At 43.9% G+C, this 20,162-nt stretch overlaps 1 protein-coding gene across 1 annotated transcript in view; it reads left to right on the top strand.

Moving 5' to 3' along the window:
* The window catches only part of snx19b (sorting nexin 19b), a 182,625-nt gene extending 163,392 nt beyond the window's left edge, over nt 1–19,233 (top strand). The window contains exons 11-12 of the mRNA XM_041174199.1: nt 15,405–15,529; nt 15,991–19,233. Of these exons, the coding sequence (XP_041030133.1) occupies nt 15,405–15,528 (124 nt within the window). The 3' untranslated portion in view covers nt 15,529; nt 15,991–19,233. The remainder of the gene's footprint in view (nt 1–15,404; nt 15,530–15,990) is intronic.
* The last annotated feature ends 929 nt before the right edge of the window (nt 19,234–20,162 follow it).

The following is a 20,162-nucleotide window of genomic DNA, read 5'->3' as shown; positions in this document are numbered from 1 at the left end:
AAAACGTCCTTCAGGGCAATAATTTCATTGTACGAAGTTACCTGATACCCCTCTACCTCATTGTATTTCTCCATTTTCCTTCCATACAGAAAGAAAGGGGAACAATATAAATTGTCTGTAATAATTTTATTATTGGAAGAGAGCAGTTATTTAGTTTAGTGAGAGTGATGAAAGCCTGTTCAGATTTATTGCCTGTTGAGGTTTTTTTTTGCTTTATTTTTTTAAAAAAATTAATTAATTTTTACTCATTCGTGGGATGAGGGTTTCGCTGGCTGGGTTAGCATTTGTTGCCCATCCCTAATTGCCCTTGAGAAGGTGGTGGTGAGCTGCTTCTTGAACCGCTGCAGTCCAGTGGTGTAGTCCCTGTTAGGGAGGGAGTTCCATGATTTTGACCCAGCAACAGTGATGGTAAAAAAAACTAAGCAAAAAAGTTCAACAGGTAATAATGTCTCACAAGGAATACTATAGGCTAGAGACTCCACCCCCTCATTGACCTATTTTCAATGCATCTATCAAAATAATAAATTGTCATTAATACGTATATAATCAACATTATTACTGCTCCTAACTCTTCTACTTAGCTATCAACATATGTCCACTCCTGTGCTTTATAGAATACAGCCACTGAAAATCATGTCTATGTGCTGTTTATGCCATTTCTTTCAGTGTTTCTCACTGGGACTTGTTGGAGGGCTGGATTTTACCGTCAACAAGCGGGGGCGGGGCCCGCTCGCCGACATGTAAAATGACGCGCGGTGATGTCGGGCGGAATTCCCGATGTCACCCCGTCCCATTTAAATTTTCAAGAAGGCGGGGACGTAGCAAAATCAGCTGCGGGCCCGCCGACCTGTCAATAGTCAATTGAGGCCATTGACAGAGCAATTAAAGTAATTAGTGGACCTGCCCGTCCACCCTTAAGGTTGGTGGGCAGGCCAGGAGCCCCGGCAGGAAGTAGAAAAAACTTGAAACCTCATCCGCCGGCGGGATGAGGTTCCATGTAGGGTTTTAAAAATTTTAGTAACTTTTTTTTTTGGAAATTAAGAACATGTCCCAACTCATGTGACATTGTCACATCAGGGGACATATTAGGGAAATTTTATTTTTCCATTTTGAGCTTTTTTATATTTAGAGCCAATCTCCCTGAGGCTGCACTTAGCCTCAGGGAGATGAGTGCGCTCTTTCGTGCATTTGTGCAAAAGAGCCCACTCTTGATTTTAGGAATCCACCCCCCCCCGCCCGCCCGCACAGGGAGCACATAGCGCTTCCCAGCGGACCTCATGCTGGGCGGGCCTTAATTGGCGACCCACATAAAATGGCACCGTGCCTCAACTCCCCCCTCCCCCCCGCCAAAAGGGGGAAAATTCAGCCTTCAACCCAGAGTTTCTGAAAGCTATAATGCTGGCTACTGCTGGCTGACTGAAAATATATTCATTTTGAATATTCTCCAGTTATATAATTCAATTTATATCACAGAATAAACAATACATGAACTTCTATTGAATATATAGGAATGTTGGAACTTTAGACCAACTTCAAATACATCCCAAGTTAAAACTAGGATTTCTTAGAATGTAGACAACAAAAGTTGTAAACAATGAAACCTCATTTAAACAGCATATTTGACACAGCCCTTTTGAATACAATTTAAAACTCTTGAATTTAGCGCAAGCAAGTTTATGATTTAAGTTGCTGAAGTCCATCATCTTCACTTAAACTAAACTGTATCGTAAGTTCATTACTTAAAGTAAACAGTAAATATTCAGTATTAAACCTTGTTACAGTGCATTTTGGTGCTTAAGGTGCAAAGGACATTTATTGTGTGCTGAGGCTTTACAATAATTCTTGGGTTCCTATGGAAATTGCCTTCTCGGGTGAATGAAGTTTGCTGCTCTACATCTTAAATATTTCCCAGTCTTTTTTTTGTTACCTTACATTCCCAACGCCTTTCATTAGAGAAGAATGTATTTCTACAACTGTGGATGTAGATCAATTTCTACATCTGTGCCCATGAAGCTTTTAAACCAGGTACCAGAATATGAGCAAGATGTGGGTGGCTCCACTGATCCCCCTTCCGCAACTCCCCTCCCTCCCAAATAGCCTGGCAGAGATTGAAAGCAAAGCCAAATTATATATTTCCATAGCATAAGATGTCTTGAGCCTAAATATAGTTACAAGACAGCCTGGTATTGACATCGACTAGAATTAGCGAAATCTATCTATACAGTTTATCTTTGCTCAAACTGGTGTTAACACACTGACATGTTTTTAGTTTATTTACTTTTCAATCTTTTTCATCTTGCTTCTCCATATTACTAACATGGCATCCTGAGTGAATGCATGCATATATACACTGTGCTGATATGTAAAGTCATTCTAAACTTTTTGGAGAGCATCCAAAGCTCTTGGAAAGAAACCCAAACACCAATTAAATCTGAGAGTTGGACGTCATTTACAGCAAGCGCTTGGCATGATATTCAAGTCTTCACTATTTCACTGTAATGCATTTTAATCGAAAATACTTAAAGCTTTTATTTGGACTGAAGCTGAAATTCAGTTGCATTCAAAGAACTGTCAAGATTTCACACACACCTCTCTCTTCAACCTAACTGTACCATATGGGACAAATCTGTTTTTTGTTTCTAAACCTTTGACGACTGCGGTAGCATTTGGGTACCACATCCAGGATAAATCATGATTGTATTTTATTTTCTTCGGAGTCTTGAAAGATGGACCTATTTCACAAATCTCTATTAAAATCACTGCATTTTATAAAATTCAGCTCAATCCTGAGGAACTGTTTTCTTCAAATTCTAGCAAATTAAAATGTATTTTACTTTTACAGTGGGTTAGAATGCAGTCTTTTTACCTCTGGGTATTGTCTTTGTCTCCAACCAGACTCATTGGATCACACTGTCCTCTTTCACTGAGAATTTTAAGTGTAATGAGTTGAGGCAGTCCTCATCTAACTGTTGTGTGCTATTCTAAAGTGCAACCTTGGCCAATGTTTGGTATTGGTTGTCAGATTTAGAGAACAGCTTGCGACTGTCACACCAGAGCAATAATTGGATTGTTCTCTTGTACTTGGGCTAAAATTTGTTCGGGAAAAGAAGAGGAACTTTACAGTAAACCCTGGCGCACTCAACGCTGACACTAACTACAAAAATGGGAAAAGTACACCTTTATGGAGAATGCTTTCTGTACTATTAAAACCAAGTCTTGAAACACATATGTGTGGCAAATTTGGGAAAATGTGAAGTTCACTTTGGTAGGAAGAATAAAAAAAAGCAGAGTATTACTTAAATGGAGAACGACTGCAGAATTCCGAGGTGCAGAGGGATCTCGGTGTTCTTGTGCATGAGTCACAAGAAGTTAGTATGCAGGTACAACAAATAATTAAGAAGGCTAAAGGAATCCTATCTTTCATTACAACAGGAATGGAACATAAAAGTAAGGATGTTATACTTCAGTTTTACAGGGCATTGGTGGGACCACAACTCGAATAATGTGTACAGTTTTGGTCTCCTTATTTAAGGAAGGATGTGAATACATTAGAGGCAGTTCAGAGGAGGTTTACTAGATTAATACCTGGAATTAGCGGGTTGTCATATGAGGAAAGATTAGGCAGACTGGGTTTGTTTCCACTGGAGTTTAGAAGAATGAGGGGTGACTTGGTTGAAGTATATAAGATCCTGAACGGCCTTGACAAGGTGAACACGGAAATATTTCCTCTTGTGGGTAGGTCAAGAACTAAGGGGCACGGGGTGCCCTTTTAGGACAGGGATGAGAAGAAATTTTTCCTGCTGAGGGTTGTGTGATTTTGGAACTCCCTGCCTTAGAAGGCAGTGGAGGCAGGGTCATTAAATATCTTTAAGACAGACGTAGATTCTTGTTAGGCAAGGGAATCAAAGGTTATTGGGGATAGATGTGAGTGTGGAATTAGTAATACAAACAGATCGGCCATGACCTTATTGAAAGATGGAGCAGGCTCGATGGGCCAAATGGCCTATTTCATATGTTTGTATCTTTTAATTAAGGTTGATAAGTCCAAAATGTAAATAGAGTTTTGCATCACAGAAGCTGCAGTTCAGTTTATAAGACATGTACATGTCCTCCTTTAGTTTTGAGAAACATACCTTTTACATACAAATCAGCAAGTGACCCCAAAGGCTCCAAACGGCACTTTTATAACAGAGCTTAAGCAATGCCGGCTGCTGCTGAAGTGAAGAATTCTATTCAGAAAGTTTTAATCCACATGACTTCTAAGCTTGCAGTTTGGATTTCCTGACTGATGTGTCCAAGGTCTTTAAATATACTCGCGTCGTTGTGAAGAGGGGCGAATTTTGCTCTTATGCCCTGTTTTCTGGTTAACTTAAGAGCAGCATTGGTGAAGGCATAAGAACCAATCTCTTGCATACCCTGAGTTGTAGGTTGTGTAAGGCCAGGAAAGATGATAGCATTATTCTGTAGTGTCAGAATTAAACACTGTGGTTCATTTTACTATCTGAATTTAAGTAACCTTTGTGATTATTTCAAGTGGTTCCTATGGAATAATAGAAGCTCTAAAAACCTCAAATATTTATAAATTTAACACCATTTAAGATAATCTGTGTTAAAATAAACAGCTTCATGAGAGACAAATTGATTGGCAGTAGATTGGGGCTGTAAAGTGGCAGTTGCAGTTTAGTAAACATTTACACTCCAAAATACTAGTTATTTGAAAATTAACTTTGGAGCAGAAGATTCACTTCAAGTTAATGCGTTTTTCTGACATGAATCTCCAAATTGCTCCAAGAATAAAAGCTCAACACTTGCATCAAGAGAAATGGGGAGGGGGAGTAGATAACTCAAAGCTCTAATGGGCATTAATTAACTTTGGCTCGCTCTCTGAGTAACCCCTTGGGAAGGGGAGGGTGAGACTAGTTTAGATTGTACAGAGCCAGACTAAGTGTAGTTTCAACAGACCAGGATGTGATTTTGATGAAAGTTAGCTGGAGGGGGCTGATTCAGCAAAAAGAACAGACACGAGGAGGCTTGTATGTTATATACAGATTATGTTTGAAGATCGCCAGTACTTCCTTCATCAACCTTTACCCTGACACTATCTGATTACATTCAGTTCCATTTAACCTATTGCTCTTGTCCTTCTGTACAGATATTCTGCATGTAAATTATAGAATACCTCTGTTTGGCCTGTACCAGATTGGAGGAACAATTGTATTTCAGAATTTGAGCCTTTTAAAAAAGCATTCATGGAAAATACTTAGATTGTATCCTTACACGATTATCTATTAAGGAAACAAGAGGAATCTTTAACCCCCTTCACTATAACTACTCAAGGAACCATCAGGGGTTTATCACCCAGTCAATGCTTGGAGTGAATGGTGCCTAACTTTGGCTCAGTAAACTGTATTACGTGAACCAACTTGCATTATATTAGTATTTAGAGTACACTGTCCAATTAGGATACGCGCAAGCCACTGGGCGGAATTTTCCGTGACAAATTATGTGGGCCACATTTCTTGCCATCAGTTGGCAGAAAGCTAATTGTAATACACTAGCATATAATTAAAGGGACAGCCCGCCAGGCTCTTGGAACCCCACCGTATCGTCCGTCCTTTCCCTCCGACGTGTTTCACACAGCACACAGGCGACGTGCACTTGGTGGCCTTCACTTTGGGGGAACTGAGGTGAGTGAACAGCAGCGTTCTCTATGGCTCAGGGGTGCTGGGGAAACTGATGCCTGGCCCTGCAGGCGACTGCTGATGGGTGGGCGTGTCCAGGGACAAATGCTGGCCAGCCTCGGAGGCGACAGCTGAAGGGTGGGGATGTCAGGGGGCAAGTGCAGGACAGCCTCGGAGGTGACTGACGAGAGGAGGGGGTCACATGCCGCCCTAGCGCTGCATCCCGCGCACAGGTGGGGCAGGGTAAGCGAGGGAAGTGGCCACGCATTAGGGACACTTGTGTAAACTGGCCATTCCTCTGCAACTGAGACAGATCAGGCGCAGCCACAGTGATGTGATTGGGGTCAAGCTCCTAGCCTGCCTGCCCATGCAACAAACGCAGAAGCACCAAAGGGCCACGAAGCGCTCCCTACCTTTCCACCCCACAGGGCAGCCACACAGCACACTCATATCAGGCCATCCGAGGGGTGACCAGCACTCTGAGAAGTGTTAAGGGACGGTCACACAGGGCCAGAAAAGGTGCTAAGTACAGCCATAATAACCACATCTCTCTCTCTTTGATGCTGCAGGAGGACTATGTCAGGATTATGGATCCTGGTGACCTAGCTGTATGCCTGATGGCCTACAGAGACCATAGAAGATAGAGGAGAGCGCGACTGAGGCACCTGGCCATGCAAAGGCAGGAGTAGCAACCTCACGAAGAAGGTGCAACAGAGGCTCCCGTGCACACTGCCCAGGAGTGACAGAGAGCTGTGGCTGGTCGGCGCCTAGCGACACCCAGGGTCTATAGGCGCCACCTGCCATTCCTGCAGATGACTGAGAGCCAGTGTCGCCGACGACATGCATGCCCAGGGACCCGGTGGCTCACATCCGCCACTTACTGCAGGACTGGCACCAAGGGGACATGGAGAGCATCCACTGCCTGTGGCTGTGAAAGTGACTGTGGCACTAAATTTCAACACCAGTAGCTCCTTTCAGAGCTCCATAGGTGATCTCTGTGGGATTTCACAGTCCGACATCCACAAATGCATCCATGAGGCCACGGATGCCATCTTCTCCATGGCAACAACTTTGTGCATTTCAGCTGGGACTGGGACAGCCAGGATGCAAGGGCATTGGATTCGCCCAGATCTTGGGATTCCCACAGGTGCAGGGTGTGATTGACTGCACTCATGTGGCGCTCTGGTCTTCATTGCTACACTCAGTAGACTTCATCAACCACAAGGGCTTCCGCTCGCTGAATGTGCAGCTGGTATGTGACCACCAGAAACGTATCCTGCAGGTATGCACACGGTTTCCAGGGAGTGTGCACGATGCCTACTTCCTGAGTCGCTCACAGAACCCTGCAGTCTTCCAGGGTCCACAGAGGCTGCAGGGTTGGCTTCTTGGGGGCAAGGGCTACCCGCAGAGGTTGTGGCTGATGACACCCATGCGGTGGCCTCAGACTGTAGCAGGGCGATGCTATAATGAGGCTCATGCAGCAGCCCGCAACTTGGTGGAGCAGACCACTGGGACGCTGAAGATACAGTTCCGGTGCCTGGACCGGACTGGTGAGGCCCTACAATACAGTCCGCAGAGGGTGTCACGCATCGTCGTCATCTCCTGTGCCCTTTACAACCTGGTGCTGCAACGGGGCAAGGAGCTGGCTGAGGAGGAGATGGAGGAGCTGCACACCTCTGATGAGGAGGACGCTGACGGGGATGAGGGTGAGGGGGTCCTTGGTGGTGACGACGACAACAGGGATGAGGCTCTCGTACTGGCTAGTCAAGGCAGGTGCACTCGGGAGGCCCTCATATCTGCCAGATTTGTGGAGGATGATGACATGCAGTGAGGTGCCCTTGTTCTCTGTCATAATTGTGAACATTTGACTCCAGTCTGGCTTATCACAGCGCCAATACCCTCTGTGAGAATGCTCCTGTCATGGAGATGCAGTGGAGGCCCTAAAAGTCGCTTGGTTGCAGGAGGATGATGACAACATACAGTGAGGGCACTCCTTAGATCTTCACATAGCCTCTGAGAATGTCTGACTTCTGTCTGGCCGAGGTCAGCTCGCTTGCACTCCCATGATCAGGGTCATCTCAGAGATGCAGCCATGAAAATTTAGACGCATCTGATGCTATGTCCCCCTTCAGCACCTCAGCCCTTCAGGAGCTGCTGTACAGCATCACTGGTCTCACATGCTGGTGTGATGGGGTCCAACCCCACCTTAAAGGTGCTGAGAGCACACAGAGTATGAGAGAACTCTGTGACACCTGCCCACTACATTTTAGCAGCAATGACCAGCACGCCGAGGTGCAAGCATCAGTAATGTTTCCAGGGAGGGTGAGGCTGGACCATCATTTTGGTCCGAAGGCCGCACAGCACAGGGAAGAGGCCCTGGACTGAGACAGCTGCCTTTTATTTTGTGCAGAAATGTTTCACTTCTGAGTGACAAGAACACTGTTCATCAGAACAAAGAGCCATAGACAGGGAGATTATTGGGAGTTTATTGACAATAGTGAACATTATGTACAAGAGATTAACACTCGTGCCCAGGCTGTGCAACTAATTCTCCTTAAATGCTGTGTCCTAGCGACATATTTCTTCTGCCGTGTGCACAGCCTGAATTATGATGCGCAGCTCCTGTAGACCTGAGGGGCCTTCATGGCTCCTTGCAGGCGTTGCCCGTCTTTTACCAGGACCTGATCAAAGTCTGGAACGTGATCGCCTTACAACGCAGCTCTCCCCCGTAAGGAGTAGCGGCTATCATCAGAGAGCTGCTGCTCAGGAATCTGCCCCTCTGTCCTTTACAGTGGCTGGCGAAGAGGAGGGCTGTGGCTGCCGGGGTGACCAGGATCGGGGATGTGCTGGGTGGCGGAGGAGTGGGCTGGATGCTTCCTCAGGAGTTGTTGTGTCGCGTGTCCGTGGACATCCAGCTCGCGGCCAATGCCATTCAAGACTTTAGGACGGTCGTGCTCGGCCCCGACGTCATACTGGGCCTCGAGATGTCACGCAGGCGTGCAGTGGTTTTCCGTCTTGAGTGTAACCCTGTTCAGACGGAATTCCACATTCCCCTCGGGAGCCGGTGCCCCACAAGCTGAGTCGTCTTGCAGAAATGCCCTCCGTGTCCTTTAGCACGGTATGGAGGGGTTCCCTGTACGAGTTGCTGCTGCACACCCTTCACTTCCTTGCTCGCCGCCCGTACACGCCTTGTTGTCATCTGGCGGCGGAGATCCCCGTTGGGGTTCCTCTACGAAGGTGTCCTCCCGCTTTCCATCGGGGACCTGGGGTGGAGGGTGTTGCAGGCAACAGTCCTGTACAACTGCAGGATGTATTGGTTTACGGACTCCCAAGACACCTGCCCCTTTAGCGGTCTTGTGGAGTCCGTGGACCACGTATGCATAGGGTGCTGTAGGCTGCACTCCCTTTTCAGTTATTTAAAAAACCTTTTATTGATGTTTTGTTTGGACTTCGGTCCCACGCTCCTGATCTATGGGCACCCAATGGGGAGGGGGTCAGGTGGGAGGAGGACCTCCTCGTGATCCTGCTCCTGGGCCTGGCCAAGTTAGCCATTAACAGGTCCAGGCAGCGGGCGATTGAGGGGGTCGTCTGCCCCGACTGTCCGCCCCTCTTCTGTGGCAGCCTTCACGGCTGGACGTCCCTGGAGAGGGAGCATGTGGTGTCACCGACACCGTCGAGGCCTTCCGTGCCTGGTGGGCACCGCGGGGACTGGGTGTTTTATTGACCCCCTTAATCACAGTTTAATTTGATGTTGGTAAGTTTCCTTTAAATTTTGTCTTTGGTTTTGCAGTTCCCTAATTTAGGGGCTGTGTTTATCTTGTCCCTCATTTTGTTAATTTGGTTTAATTGGTTGACTCCAGAAGAGTTAATTCTCCTTAACTTTCTTAACCCTGCCTCTACATCTTGGTGCTCCCGGACATCCACAGCGGAGGTGGGGGCAGCCTGCTGACTGTGATTTGGCAGGTGTCCTCTGGACTTGGAGGGTCCTGGCCTGCTTTTGGTGTCCTGCTGTATGACAGTGGCACCCTCCTTGGCCTGTGAAGCTGGATCTGCGGAGGGGAGTCAGATGGGCGGTTCACTCCCAGAGTCACCTGGGTGGTTGGCCCCGGAGTGTGCATCTGCTGATCCTCCTCCCCGAGACCCCTGGCTGACTCCGTGAGCAGAAGGAGTTGGAGTGAGATCGAGCTGCCCAGCCCTCCTCTTGCCAACAGCACACACTGTTGGAGGCCAACTATGGCATCAGTGATGGAGTTAAGCCCGCGCAGCAGTGCAGGAGTGAAGTTCTGGACCAAGGTCTCCATGGCGGCCGCCATCCTGCCAGTGTTGACCTCGGTTTGTTGCAATGCTGGTGCCATCACCTCAGCTGGAAGACAGACGGACTCCTCCATCGTGCCTTGCAATCTGAGGAGTGCAGTAGACATCCCTTTCTGTTGTTCCCTAGCTTGCCTTTGCAGCTCCAGCAACTATGACATGACTGAGTCCAGAGGCTTGTCATCAGACTTGGACTCAGCAACGTTCTGGCCTCCAACAGTCCGGAAGTCTTTGCATCCGCCTGCTGTGGGTCAGAAAGTGTGCTGTGCTCGCTAGGTTGTGATCCCGAGGCTACTCTAAAGCTAGGACCCATCGAGGTCTGTGCATCTGCATTGGTGGAGGGTGTGGGTGAGCGCTGTGACGGGATTTCAAGGAGGGTGCCTTCAGATTCCTCTTCAGAGGTTTCTTTGGAGCTTGCTTGGAGGCCCTGGGTCGTGGACTCCATCGGCTGCTTCCCAGATGTACCTGCGAAAGCAAGGGGAGATGATTAGTGCATGGCAGTGGCCTGTGAAAGAGGACACATTACTCACAGCATGGTTGCCTGATGGATGTTACACTGCTGGATCCTCACTTGGTAGAGCACCGCTGACCTCACCGTCAGCACAGGACCGGTCCAGGTCATCGCCGGCCAGCTGGATGGCTCTGTTTTCAAATTCCGTGAGAACTTTGATCTCCGGCCTCCCTCCACCTGTCTGTCACCTTTCCCTCCTGTTGTGAGCCAGTTTGTCCTGCATGGATAGAGATAGGGAGAGTGTATCAGGACCCCTGTCGGGCCAGATGATAAGTATGCCTGGCTTGTGTGGGTGGTAAGTGGTCCCATGGATAGGATGAGGGAAATGACGGTGTGTGTGAAAGGTGATGTCCTTGCACCGGCAGTGAGTGAGGGCCCTGTGGGTATGTAATGAGTTTGTAAGTGTGAGAGTTTGGAGTGATGAAAAGAGTGACACCCTGGTGGAACAGAGGAAATCATTCATCCTTTTGCGGCACTGGGAGGCTGTCCTCCTCTGCAGGGCTTTTGCGCTGACCACCTCTGCCACCTCCTCCCAAGCCGGGTTGGTGACATTGCTACCCATCCTGCAGCCAGAGCGGGGGTAGAGCACATCCTGGCAGGCCTCCATGGCATCCAGCAGTCGCTCAAGGGACCCGTTGTTGAAGTGGGGGAGGCTGCAGTCTTTTTGCCTTTGCTGGCCATGTCTCCTCGGCTGCGGTGGTGAGCTGGTGGCGATGAACGCTTTGCTGGCGACTGCCTTTTAAAGATGGCGGCCGGCGTGATGCAACAGTGGCGAGCAGAAGAACGAGAGTCTGCTCGCCATGGAAACGGCGTGTTTTGCAGGACTGAATATATAATGAGGCGGGCTCGGGAAGATACGGCATGAAAACCCGCCATTTTCATCGGCGGGTAGGACTCCATTTTACCCACCCATTAGCGCACTTGGTGCAATTCTGGGAAAATTCTACCCACTGCACAAATTCTTTCCTGCCAAACCTTTAAAGAAGCCAGACAATAAATTCACGAACGCACAAATCTTTATTAATGTCATGATCAGAATTAACATTTAAACTTGGACATAGTATATGGACTTACATAATAGATATGGTTAAATGATTGTAATGAATAACAGAAATTGCCAGGGTAGTTCAGTTACGTCATGGTAGTTTGGCATTAACTAGCTTCCTGTTTATACAATTGGAATCAGAGATATAACTTGGCGAAGTTAGTTTAGGATTAGATTGTTGGATAGATGATAAGTTAACAGCATTAGGTAGCTGTCCTGACAAAGTCTATGTGCTTATAGTTAACAATATTCCAGAACTTACACAACCTCATTGTGTAAGTTGAGCTGGTTGCTTTCTTCTGGGATGACGGTGTTAATCTTCTGAGATACCAGAGTAATGACCTTGCCCCCTCCCTGGCTGGCAATGTGATACCCATTCCTCTCCGAATCATTGCCCTGGGTAAATTCCTCTCCTGCACTGGCAGATGTATCTGTACTAGTGGACTTTAATTTCCCTCCCCATAATTTTAGGGAAAACTTACATTTAAGTTACACAGTAATCTCTGCTTTGGCTCCGCCAGCCAGATATAAGCATTTATTTCTAGAACCTATTTCACTGTTCTATTACAGGACAAGGGGTGATTTATCCAGATATGAACTTTCCTCCTTTTCAAGAGAGACACTTCAACATTCACTAGATCCAAGGATCCCTAAATATTAAATTAATTACCATTTTGATACAACTTCTATCACTGGCAGTGTTACTACTACAATACCAATGACACAAACTTCTTATTTTCAGTGTCAAAATACCACCCCGTATATCCTTCATTTTCAGAGAAACCACTTCAGGTTCTTTGACAAATCTGAGGCACACATGTTTGAAGAACTCGATTTTAGGTGTCAGTCACCTTAAACAGCCATATTTGGCACTCTCAATGACTTCAGCTTTAGTAAAGCATCGATATCCAGTCATGTCATGTTGTGATTTCACTCCCCTAAATTCTCAGGCTTGCTTTAAGAAAGACTCTTACACAACTTTTTTTTTTATTCATTCATGCGATGTGGGTGTCAGTGGCTAGGCCAGCGTTTATTGCCCATTCCTAATTGCCCTTGGTGGTGTTGAGCTGCCTTCTTGAATGGCTGCGGTCCATGTGGCGTAGCTATACCTACAGTGCTGTTAGAGAGGAAATTCCAGGATTTTGACCCAGCGACAATGAAGGAACAATGATATATTTCCAAGTCAGGATGGTGAGTGGCTTGGAAGAAAACTTCCAGGCGGTGGTGTTCCCATGCACCTGCTTCCCTTGTGCTTCTCAATGGTAGCAGTCGTGGGTTTGGAAGGTGCTGGCTAAGGAGCCTTGATGAGTTCCTGCAGTGCATCTTGTAGGCTGTATATGCTACTGCCACTATGCGTTGATGGTGGAGGGAGTGAATTTGTGGATTGGGTGTCAATCAAGTGGGCTGCTTTGTCCTGGATAGTGTCCGGCTTTTTGAGTGTTGTTGGAGCTGCACTCATCCAGGCAAGTGGAGAGTATTCCGTCACACTCCTGACTTGTGCCTTGTAGATGATGGACAGTCTTTGGAGGTGAGTTATTCACCACAGGATTGCTGGCCTCTGACCTGCTCTTGTTGCCATAATATTTATATGGCTAGTCCAGTTCTTTTTCTGGTCAATGGCAATCCCTAAGATGTTGATCGTGAGGGATTCAGCGATGACAATGCTATTGAATGTCAAGAGGCTATGGTTAGATTCTCGCTTGTCAGAAGTGGTCATTGCCTGGCACTTGTGTGACGTGAATGTTTCTTGCCACTTGTTGGCCCAAGCCTGGATATTGTCCAGGTCTTGCTGCATCTGGACATGGACTGCTTCAGTACCTGAATCGTCATAAATGGTGCTGAGCATTGTGCAATCATCAGCAATCATCTCCACTTCTGACCTTATGATGGAAAGAAGGTCATTGATGAAGTACTGAAGATAGTTCGGCCTTGGACACCACCCTGGGGAACTCCAGCACTGATGCCCTGGAACTGAGGTGATTGACCTCCAACAACCACAACCATCTTCCTTTGTGCTAGGTATGGCTCCAACCAGTGGAGAGTTTTTCCCCTGAATCCCATTGACTGCAGTTTTCTTAGGGCTCCTTGATGCTAAACTCAGTCAAATGCTGCCTTGATGTCAAGGACAGTCCCTCTCACCCTACCTCGGAAGTTCAGCTCTTTTGTCCATGTTTGAATCAAGGCTGCAATGAGGTTAGGAGCTGAGTGGCCCTGGCAGAACCTAAACTGAGCATCAGTGAGCAGGTTATTGTTATACAAGTGCCGTTTGATTGCACTGATGACGACCCTTTCCATCACTTTCCTGATGATTGAGAGTAGACTGATAGGGCAGTAATAGGCTGGGTTGGATTTGTCCTCACTTTTGTGGACAGGACATAACTGGGAAATTTTCCACATTGCCGGGTAGATGTCAGTGTTGTAGCTGTACTGGAACAATTTCAGATAAAGATTAATTTACATTCCCTAACAAGCTGTGTCTGAAGCTGTGACCTTGATGACTTATGCCTCCCAATAATAGTAAGAAATATTTTATTTGTATAAGCCTTCATGGTTCAATTCCCATTACTCCTTTTACTTCCCAGAGTTCAGTCTATTGACACAGTTTTCAGGAGATTTAGCCAATTCATAGGACATCTTTCCCATTCAGAATAGATTTTTTTTTGTAGGTTACATTTGACAAATGAATTTTCCATTTTTATTTGCCAGCCGAATAAGTTTTGGGAGAATATAGCTCTCATTTGAGAGAGTTCACGGACGGATGAAGTGTTAAATGGAGTTAAATGTGGAAAGTGTGAGGTCATTCACTCCTGACCCAATAAAGATGAACAGAGTGTTCTCTAGACAGTGAGAAACTAAGAACTGTGGAAGAATCCATGGCACAGATTTCAAAAGGCTGGTGAACAGATACAATAGAAAAATCTCAGAAGTACAAAGGGAAGAGAGTTATGCTTTAGTTATATAGAGCCTGGTCAGTTCTTGGCATTGCCCCCCCCCCCCCAGGAAATATATATTACTCCTGGAGGTGATGCAGTGCAGATTCACTAGAATGATATCAGGGTTTAAAGGATTATGTTAGGAAGCAGGCTGCATAAGCTTGGGTTGTATTCGCTTGAGTATAGTAGATTGAGGAGTGATCAAAGCAAGCTGTTTAAAATGATAAAAGGATTTGCTAACATAGATATAGAGAAACTACTTACTCTGGAAGGGCAATCCAGAACAAGAGAGAATATTCTCAAAATTAGAGCAGGCAATTAGGGTATGAAATCAGAATGCACATCTTCACATAAAAGGCTAGTTCAGATACATACATTGTGATATAGTGCAAAGGTGGATAATTTGAGTTGAGGTACAGATCAGCCATGAAATAACTAAATGCTGGCAGAACAGACACGAGGGCTGAAAAGTTTAATCCTGTTCCTATTTTCCATTTTTTTTCCATTTTTCTACATTTCTCTTTTTATTACCAACTCTGAACAGCTTTTATTATTAGTAAGTGATTCCATATATTACTGAGTGATTTGTGAGAACTTCAACAGTGCACCTTATGGAGGAGCAGAGAATCATTGTGGGCCTAGTGCAAACCTTCATTCTTGTCAGATATTTGGTGATAGGGCTGAGTTTGCAAGATTTCCAGCCCACATGACAATCCCACCATTTTAATGGAAGGACAGTCACATGGGCTGTGAATTGGGCAGCTGTCTGCCAGACCGGAGCTCCCATTATCTGAAGCTGTGTGTTGACAGCACTAAATCATAAAATTTAATCTAATAGCATCTGTGAGAATGTATGTCTTCTTTTCTAATCCTATTGCCTTATTATAATTTCTATATGACCACAAAATTCTTTTCTGTTTCAGACACCTGGTTTACTGCATTTGGGATCTACTGCTGGAGTTCCTGATTCCAGAAGCTTCCAGTGAGGAATTCCAAAAGTCTTTACTTGCCTGTGCTTCTGGCAGTTCTGAGAAACTACTGGGCTGAGGTAAACGTCCTCTCATTGGCAATTTGTTTTGTGGAGTTGTGACATTGTTCCATCGGATCCATCTAGCAATACATATCTTCATGACAGCCGAAGACAGGCTTCAGTCCTCCCCTACGAGAAAGCATTCATGATAGCTGACTACAGCAATTCCAACTATTGTAGTAGTCTTGGCAATCAATAAGTATATCCAATGATTCTAATTAGCTGTAATGTCACTGAACAAGGCAATAGCTTCTTGAAGAAAGCAGGCCTGACTTGTGATCCAAAGTTTTTGCCATTGTATAATAAATTCCATTCGTCCTTTCTTTCCTTCAAATGTTTTCTCGGGTAACACATCTGCTTAAAGACTACTAAATACTGAAAACAAATGGCCTTTTCTATGGATTGTAGAATTTCATTTATCTGTTGATAGTTGTAAAAAGCCCTGAACAAATCCACCTATAGCCTTTTCTCTTGAACAGGGTAAGAACCAATCGCCATGCAGTGACTGAATACAAAGGAAATTTGTCACAAAAGCATCATTTGGACATCACTACCAGAGATCAGATGAAACAAAGTGTGAACAACATCTTTTTGCACTACAATGTGCAGCAAGGAAAACACCAAGCCTGAATTTTGTACATTTCAACTTCAGATACATCATAAAATGACAGCACATGATAATAGGCTATTTGTTGAAAGTGTGTAATGCATGTTCAGACATCATCTGAGCCTTGAGCTTTGTTCATCAGATATGATTGGAACCTGTTATTGGAAAGTGCACTGGCCATCTCAAGCGGAGTGGAAATGCTTTTGAGCAGATATACAAAGCAAATCAAAATGATTAGAATGCTTAATATTGCAGTAAAATGGAAAGCAGTACTTCTCCAAAATGTTTTAAAGGATTTGGGATTCACTTGATGCTTGAAAACCTAAACGTAAGTTTCTATAGCAAGCTTCTAAACGATTCCACCTAACAATTCATCCACGTTAATAACTTTGCAGCATTTATTACACTTGTGCTGACAAGGCCAATCTCCACAATTGCAATAATTAACCAATATTTATTCAAACATTCCTAAAATAGAGATACAAACACTGAATAGCACAATGCGAGCTTATTGTTAAGCACTTTTTGAGTACCAGGGCCAGGAAGTTCCTCAGAATTCTGCTTGCATGAGAATTCCCGAAAGTGCAGTGGAAATTTATTTTACTGCACTTTAAAGCAGAGTAACCCCCAATGGAAAGGGAGCAGCTCTGATGAATTTCCCACCCAAAGAACTGAAAAACTAAAGCTGCACCCTCATTATAACATGGTGCCTGAGAGCTGTGCATTTCGGTGATGAATTTGCCATAATATGGCCTTAGGTATAATGGAAGGTATCAAAATTAAGTTCCAATTTCTTTGAGAGATGGTTGGAATGAGAGCTTATTTTTTAGAAGCCCTCTTCATTTGCTACATATTTTCTTTTCTAGTTTGTTGAACCATATGAACATTTTGCACATTTCACGTTTAAATGTAGAGGCTGAAGTATAAGATGTACTGTTTTGTCATTTTGATTAGGTGATTGTTTGATATTGTTCACGAAGTAGCTTCTAAAATATTAAAAGATTTTGTATTGTTGGTCGTGATAATAGTTTGATGAAGGTTTTATCAGCTACATTATGCAGTTTATAAAGATGTGTTGCAGTTTTTCTCATTGCACCAAAATTGGGATTCACAATTAATAACTAATGGAATATATTCCAGGTCTGGATAGAACAGCCTAGATGAACTAGTTGATCTTTTCTTGTCCCTCTTTTTCATTTGTTCATATGTCCGCTACCGAAGCAGTAAAAACTGTTACTTTTACTTATTTCATTAATTTAAAATGTGAATAAACTTGAAGTTGGAAGAAGAGCATGCTAAGTAAAGAGGATTGCTATATTCTGCATTAGATTTTAAAAGTCGCCTTTGTAGCCCAAGAAATAGAACTGTGTTCTCTTAGGCACAAAGATCAAAATGGTGGACCTCATCAAAGCACAAGTATAATGTTAAACCGTTGTCTGTATTTTTTTGTTGGTCATTCCCTTTTATAAGATCATGTTCTTTGTTGATGAACATCAAATTTGCTTTGGAAATAGAACAGGCTTTGAAAATGATATTCCATTTTGAGTATTAAGTAGCTGTCAGACTAACCAAACTGGTATACTAAATTACTATCTTTAGCAAGCTCTGCATCAGGGCCCCAGTGAGTTTCATGATATACAGAAATGTGATCTTTAAATTTTGGAAAATTCAAAGAATACTCCATGCTCCCACCTCCAGCATAAAAAAAAGCCAGACCCCCTCCTTCGCACCCACACCTTCAAAGCCAGACACAAAAAACTGAGAATTACACACACACACACACAAAAGTCCATGCTGTTATGAACAGCAAACTCCAGCTGACTCCCTCCCTCCAACATGCTCTCACCAGCTCCTTTTCCCTGTCCTAAGTTCTATCTTTTTAGGTCCATTCTTCCCCTGCCCCCAGGTTGAAAACTGAGAGACTTCAACCTCAGTTCTGTAAGTCCCCTGAGCTTGGAGGGTTGGTTGTGGTTAAAATGCAGCTTTCTGATCTAAATCCATCCTTCAGGGAGTGCCTTTTTCTCAGCCACCAAGCCCAAGGGGTTTAACTGGTTGCCTATCCTCATATATTTAGTGCACAAAGCTGATTTCAATGACGGTAAGTTTCATCTCTGTGATTGAATCACTTTTGCATGTTTAATATGAGAAAATGCAGGAATGAGGCAAAATTTGTCCATGGACAAGATTTAGACCCAATAATACATTTACTGCATGTTGTTCATTCCCCCCATCACTTCCTCTATTCTGTGGAATGAATAAATTCTGAGGTTTGAAACATTAAAGCCCACAGCTTAAGGCTTCAAAATGTTGTATGATTTTTTTCTTTGCAGAAATGGATTCATGATTAAAGGGGAGCAAATTAGTTCAATGTTAGATATAAATATAGTCCTCTAATCTGATGATCTTGTTGTGGTGCATTGCAGCTGATGAACAGCTAAAATACTTTACAGTGCATCCCAATGGCATTTTTCCGGTTTAACATAATAGAATCCATACTGGCAGATGTACAAGGTGCATTTTTTAAGCATTTCTGTTTCACCAAATTGACACATCATTTAGGCGCCTCTGTTATCTGTCAGACTATTATTAGGTAACCATGGATTTGATGTATGTTTGCATAAATACTGCATGTTCAAATATTACTATTATTTGTTGTCTCAGATGTTTAAGTGTTCAGTGAGAGTTCCCAGTTGTAGAACTCAACCTTGTGCTTCTAATAATTGTAAATTTGCCAAACACAAAAATTGTCGTCATGTTAATGTTAAATTAATGGGGTCAGTTTTAACTGCTCCTGCTTGGTGGGAAACAGGCGAAAGCAGGTTGATTACCAACTTTATACCCTGCCCATTGAAGTCAATCGGGAAAAAAATGAAACCGAGTGCAAAATTGGTGGTGAAGGCACTGCCACCCGTTCCCTAGCCAGGGGAACAGCTAGAATTGATCTAAATGTTTCTGCTCAAATTCTGTATTTAACAGTACCTATGATTTACGCACCTGCCTGTCTACAGAGGCATGTATGAAGAAATAAGCAGTAGAATTTTGTAAAAGAGTTATAATTTATGATGCACATTGTGCATTAAAGTTCTAGAGAATAAAACTTGAAGGTGAGTGTAAATGTGAGATTCTCTGATCTTTATTCCCTCAAATTTTTTCTAATCGTATCACTGTGTGAGCACCACTACAAACACTGTTTTAGAGCTGCTAAATCATCCATCTTTGTCACTTTTTTAATGCTACAAGGCTTCGAAAATATGGATTCTGTTTAGGGCCAGTTACCTTCTACTATCAGAATAATTGAAGCAATGGGACACTGCACAGTTTTGTATTCTCTTTCGTTCATGGATTATAAACTCTAGGGTTTAAACAGGTGCCAGTAAATGTAATAGTTGCAGATTATCATTAAGAACGTCAGAGGTTCTGTATATTTATTTTTTCCAAATCTTGCGTGACAATCTGATAAGATGACATTTAATATTAGGTTAGTACTTCAGGTGATGTGAAAGGAATATGCCACAAAGCATAACGTCTTACTTCCAAGCATTCTAACTTAGTTCCTGCCAATAAGTTCAATGTCTGATTTTGGAAGTCCAGAAATAGTAACCAAAATTGGGTGTGTTCAGTCTTCTGTCTTTAGAAGGATGAGATGTAGATTTGTTTTGACATTTTACCCTGTAAACAACTATTAAGGTTGGCTGGGTTATGTGCCCTTTGAATAATAATAGGATAGCCTTGTCAATTTCCATCCTTGTTTCATCTATCGTAGAGATGCTTTATGTTCCTTCCCTGTTCTTTTTACAACAAATGACAATCAACTCAATCTTAAAGCAGTATCTTTCTTTTCAGTATGAAAAGTTGAGAACTCAGATTGTATTTGCAAAGTCATATCGCAACTGTACTTGGAATGTTTACTGGCAATGGACGCAATCAAATGTTTTCTCAACATCACAGGCAACAATGAAAACTATATTATCATGGATGGTGTGATCAACCATTTACAAAAATTTCTTAAAGTTGTTCAAAATTGGCAGCTAAATTCCTAAAATT

The sequence above is a fragment of the Carcharodon carcharias genome, chromosome 25, assembly GCF_017639515.1.
Source record: "Carcharodon carcharias isolate sCarCar2 chromosome 25, sCarCar2.pri, whole genome shotgun sequence".
Classification (NCBI taxonomy): Eukaryota; Metazoa; Chordata; class Chondrichthyes; order Lamniformes; family Lamnidae; genus Carcharodon; species Carcharodon carcharias.
The sequence above is the reverse complement of the archived record's forward strand: the minus strand, read 5'-3'. Positions and strand labels throughout refer to the sequence as shown.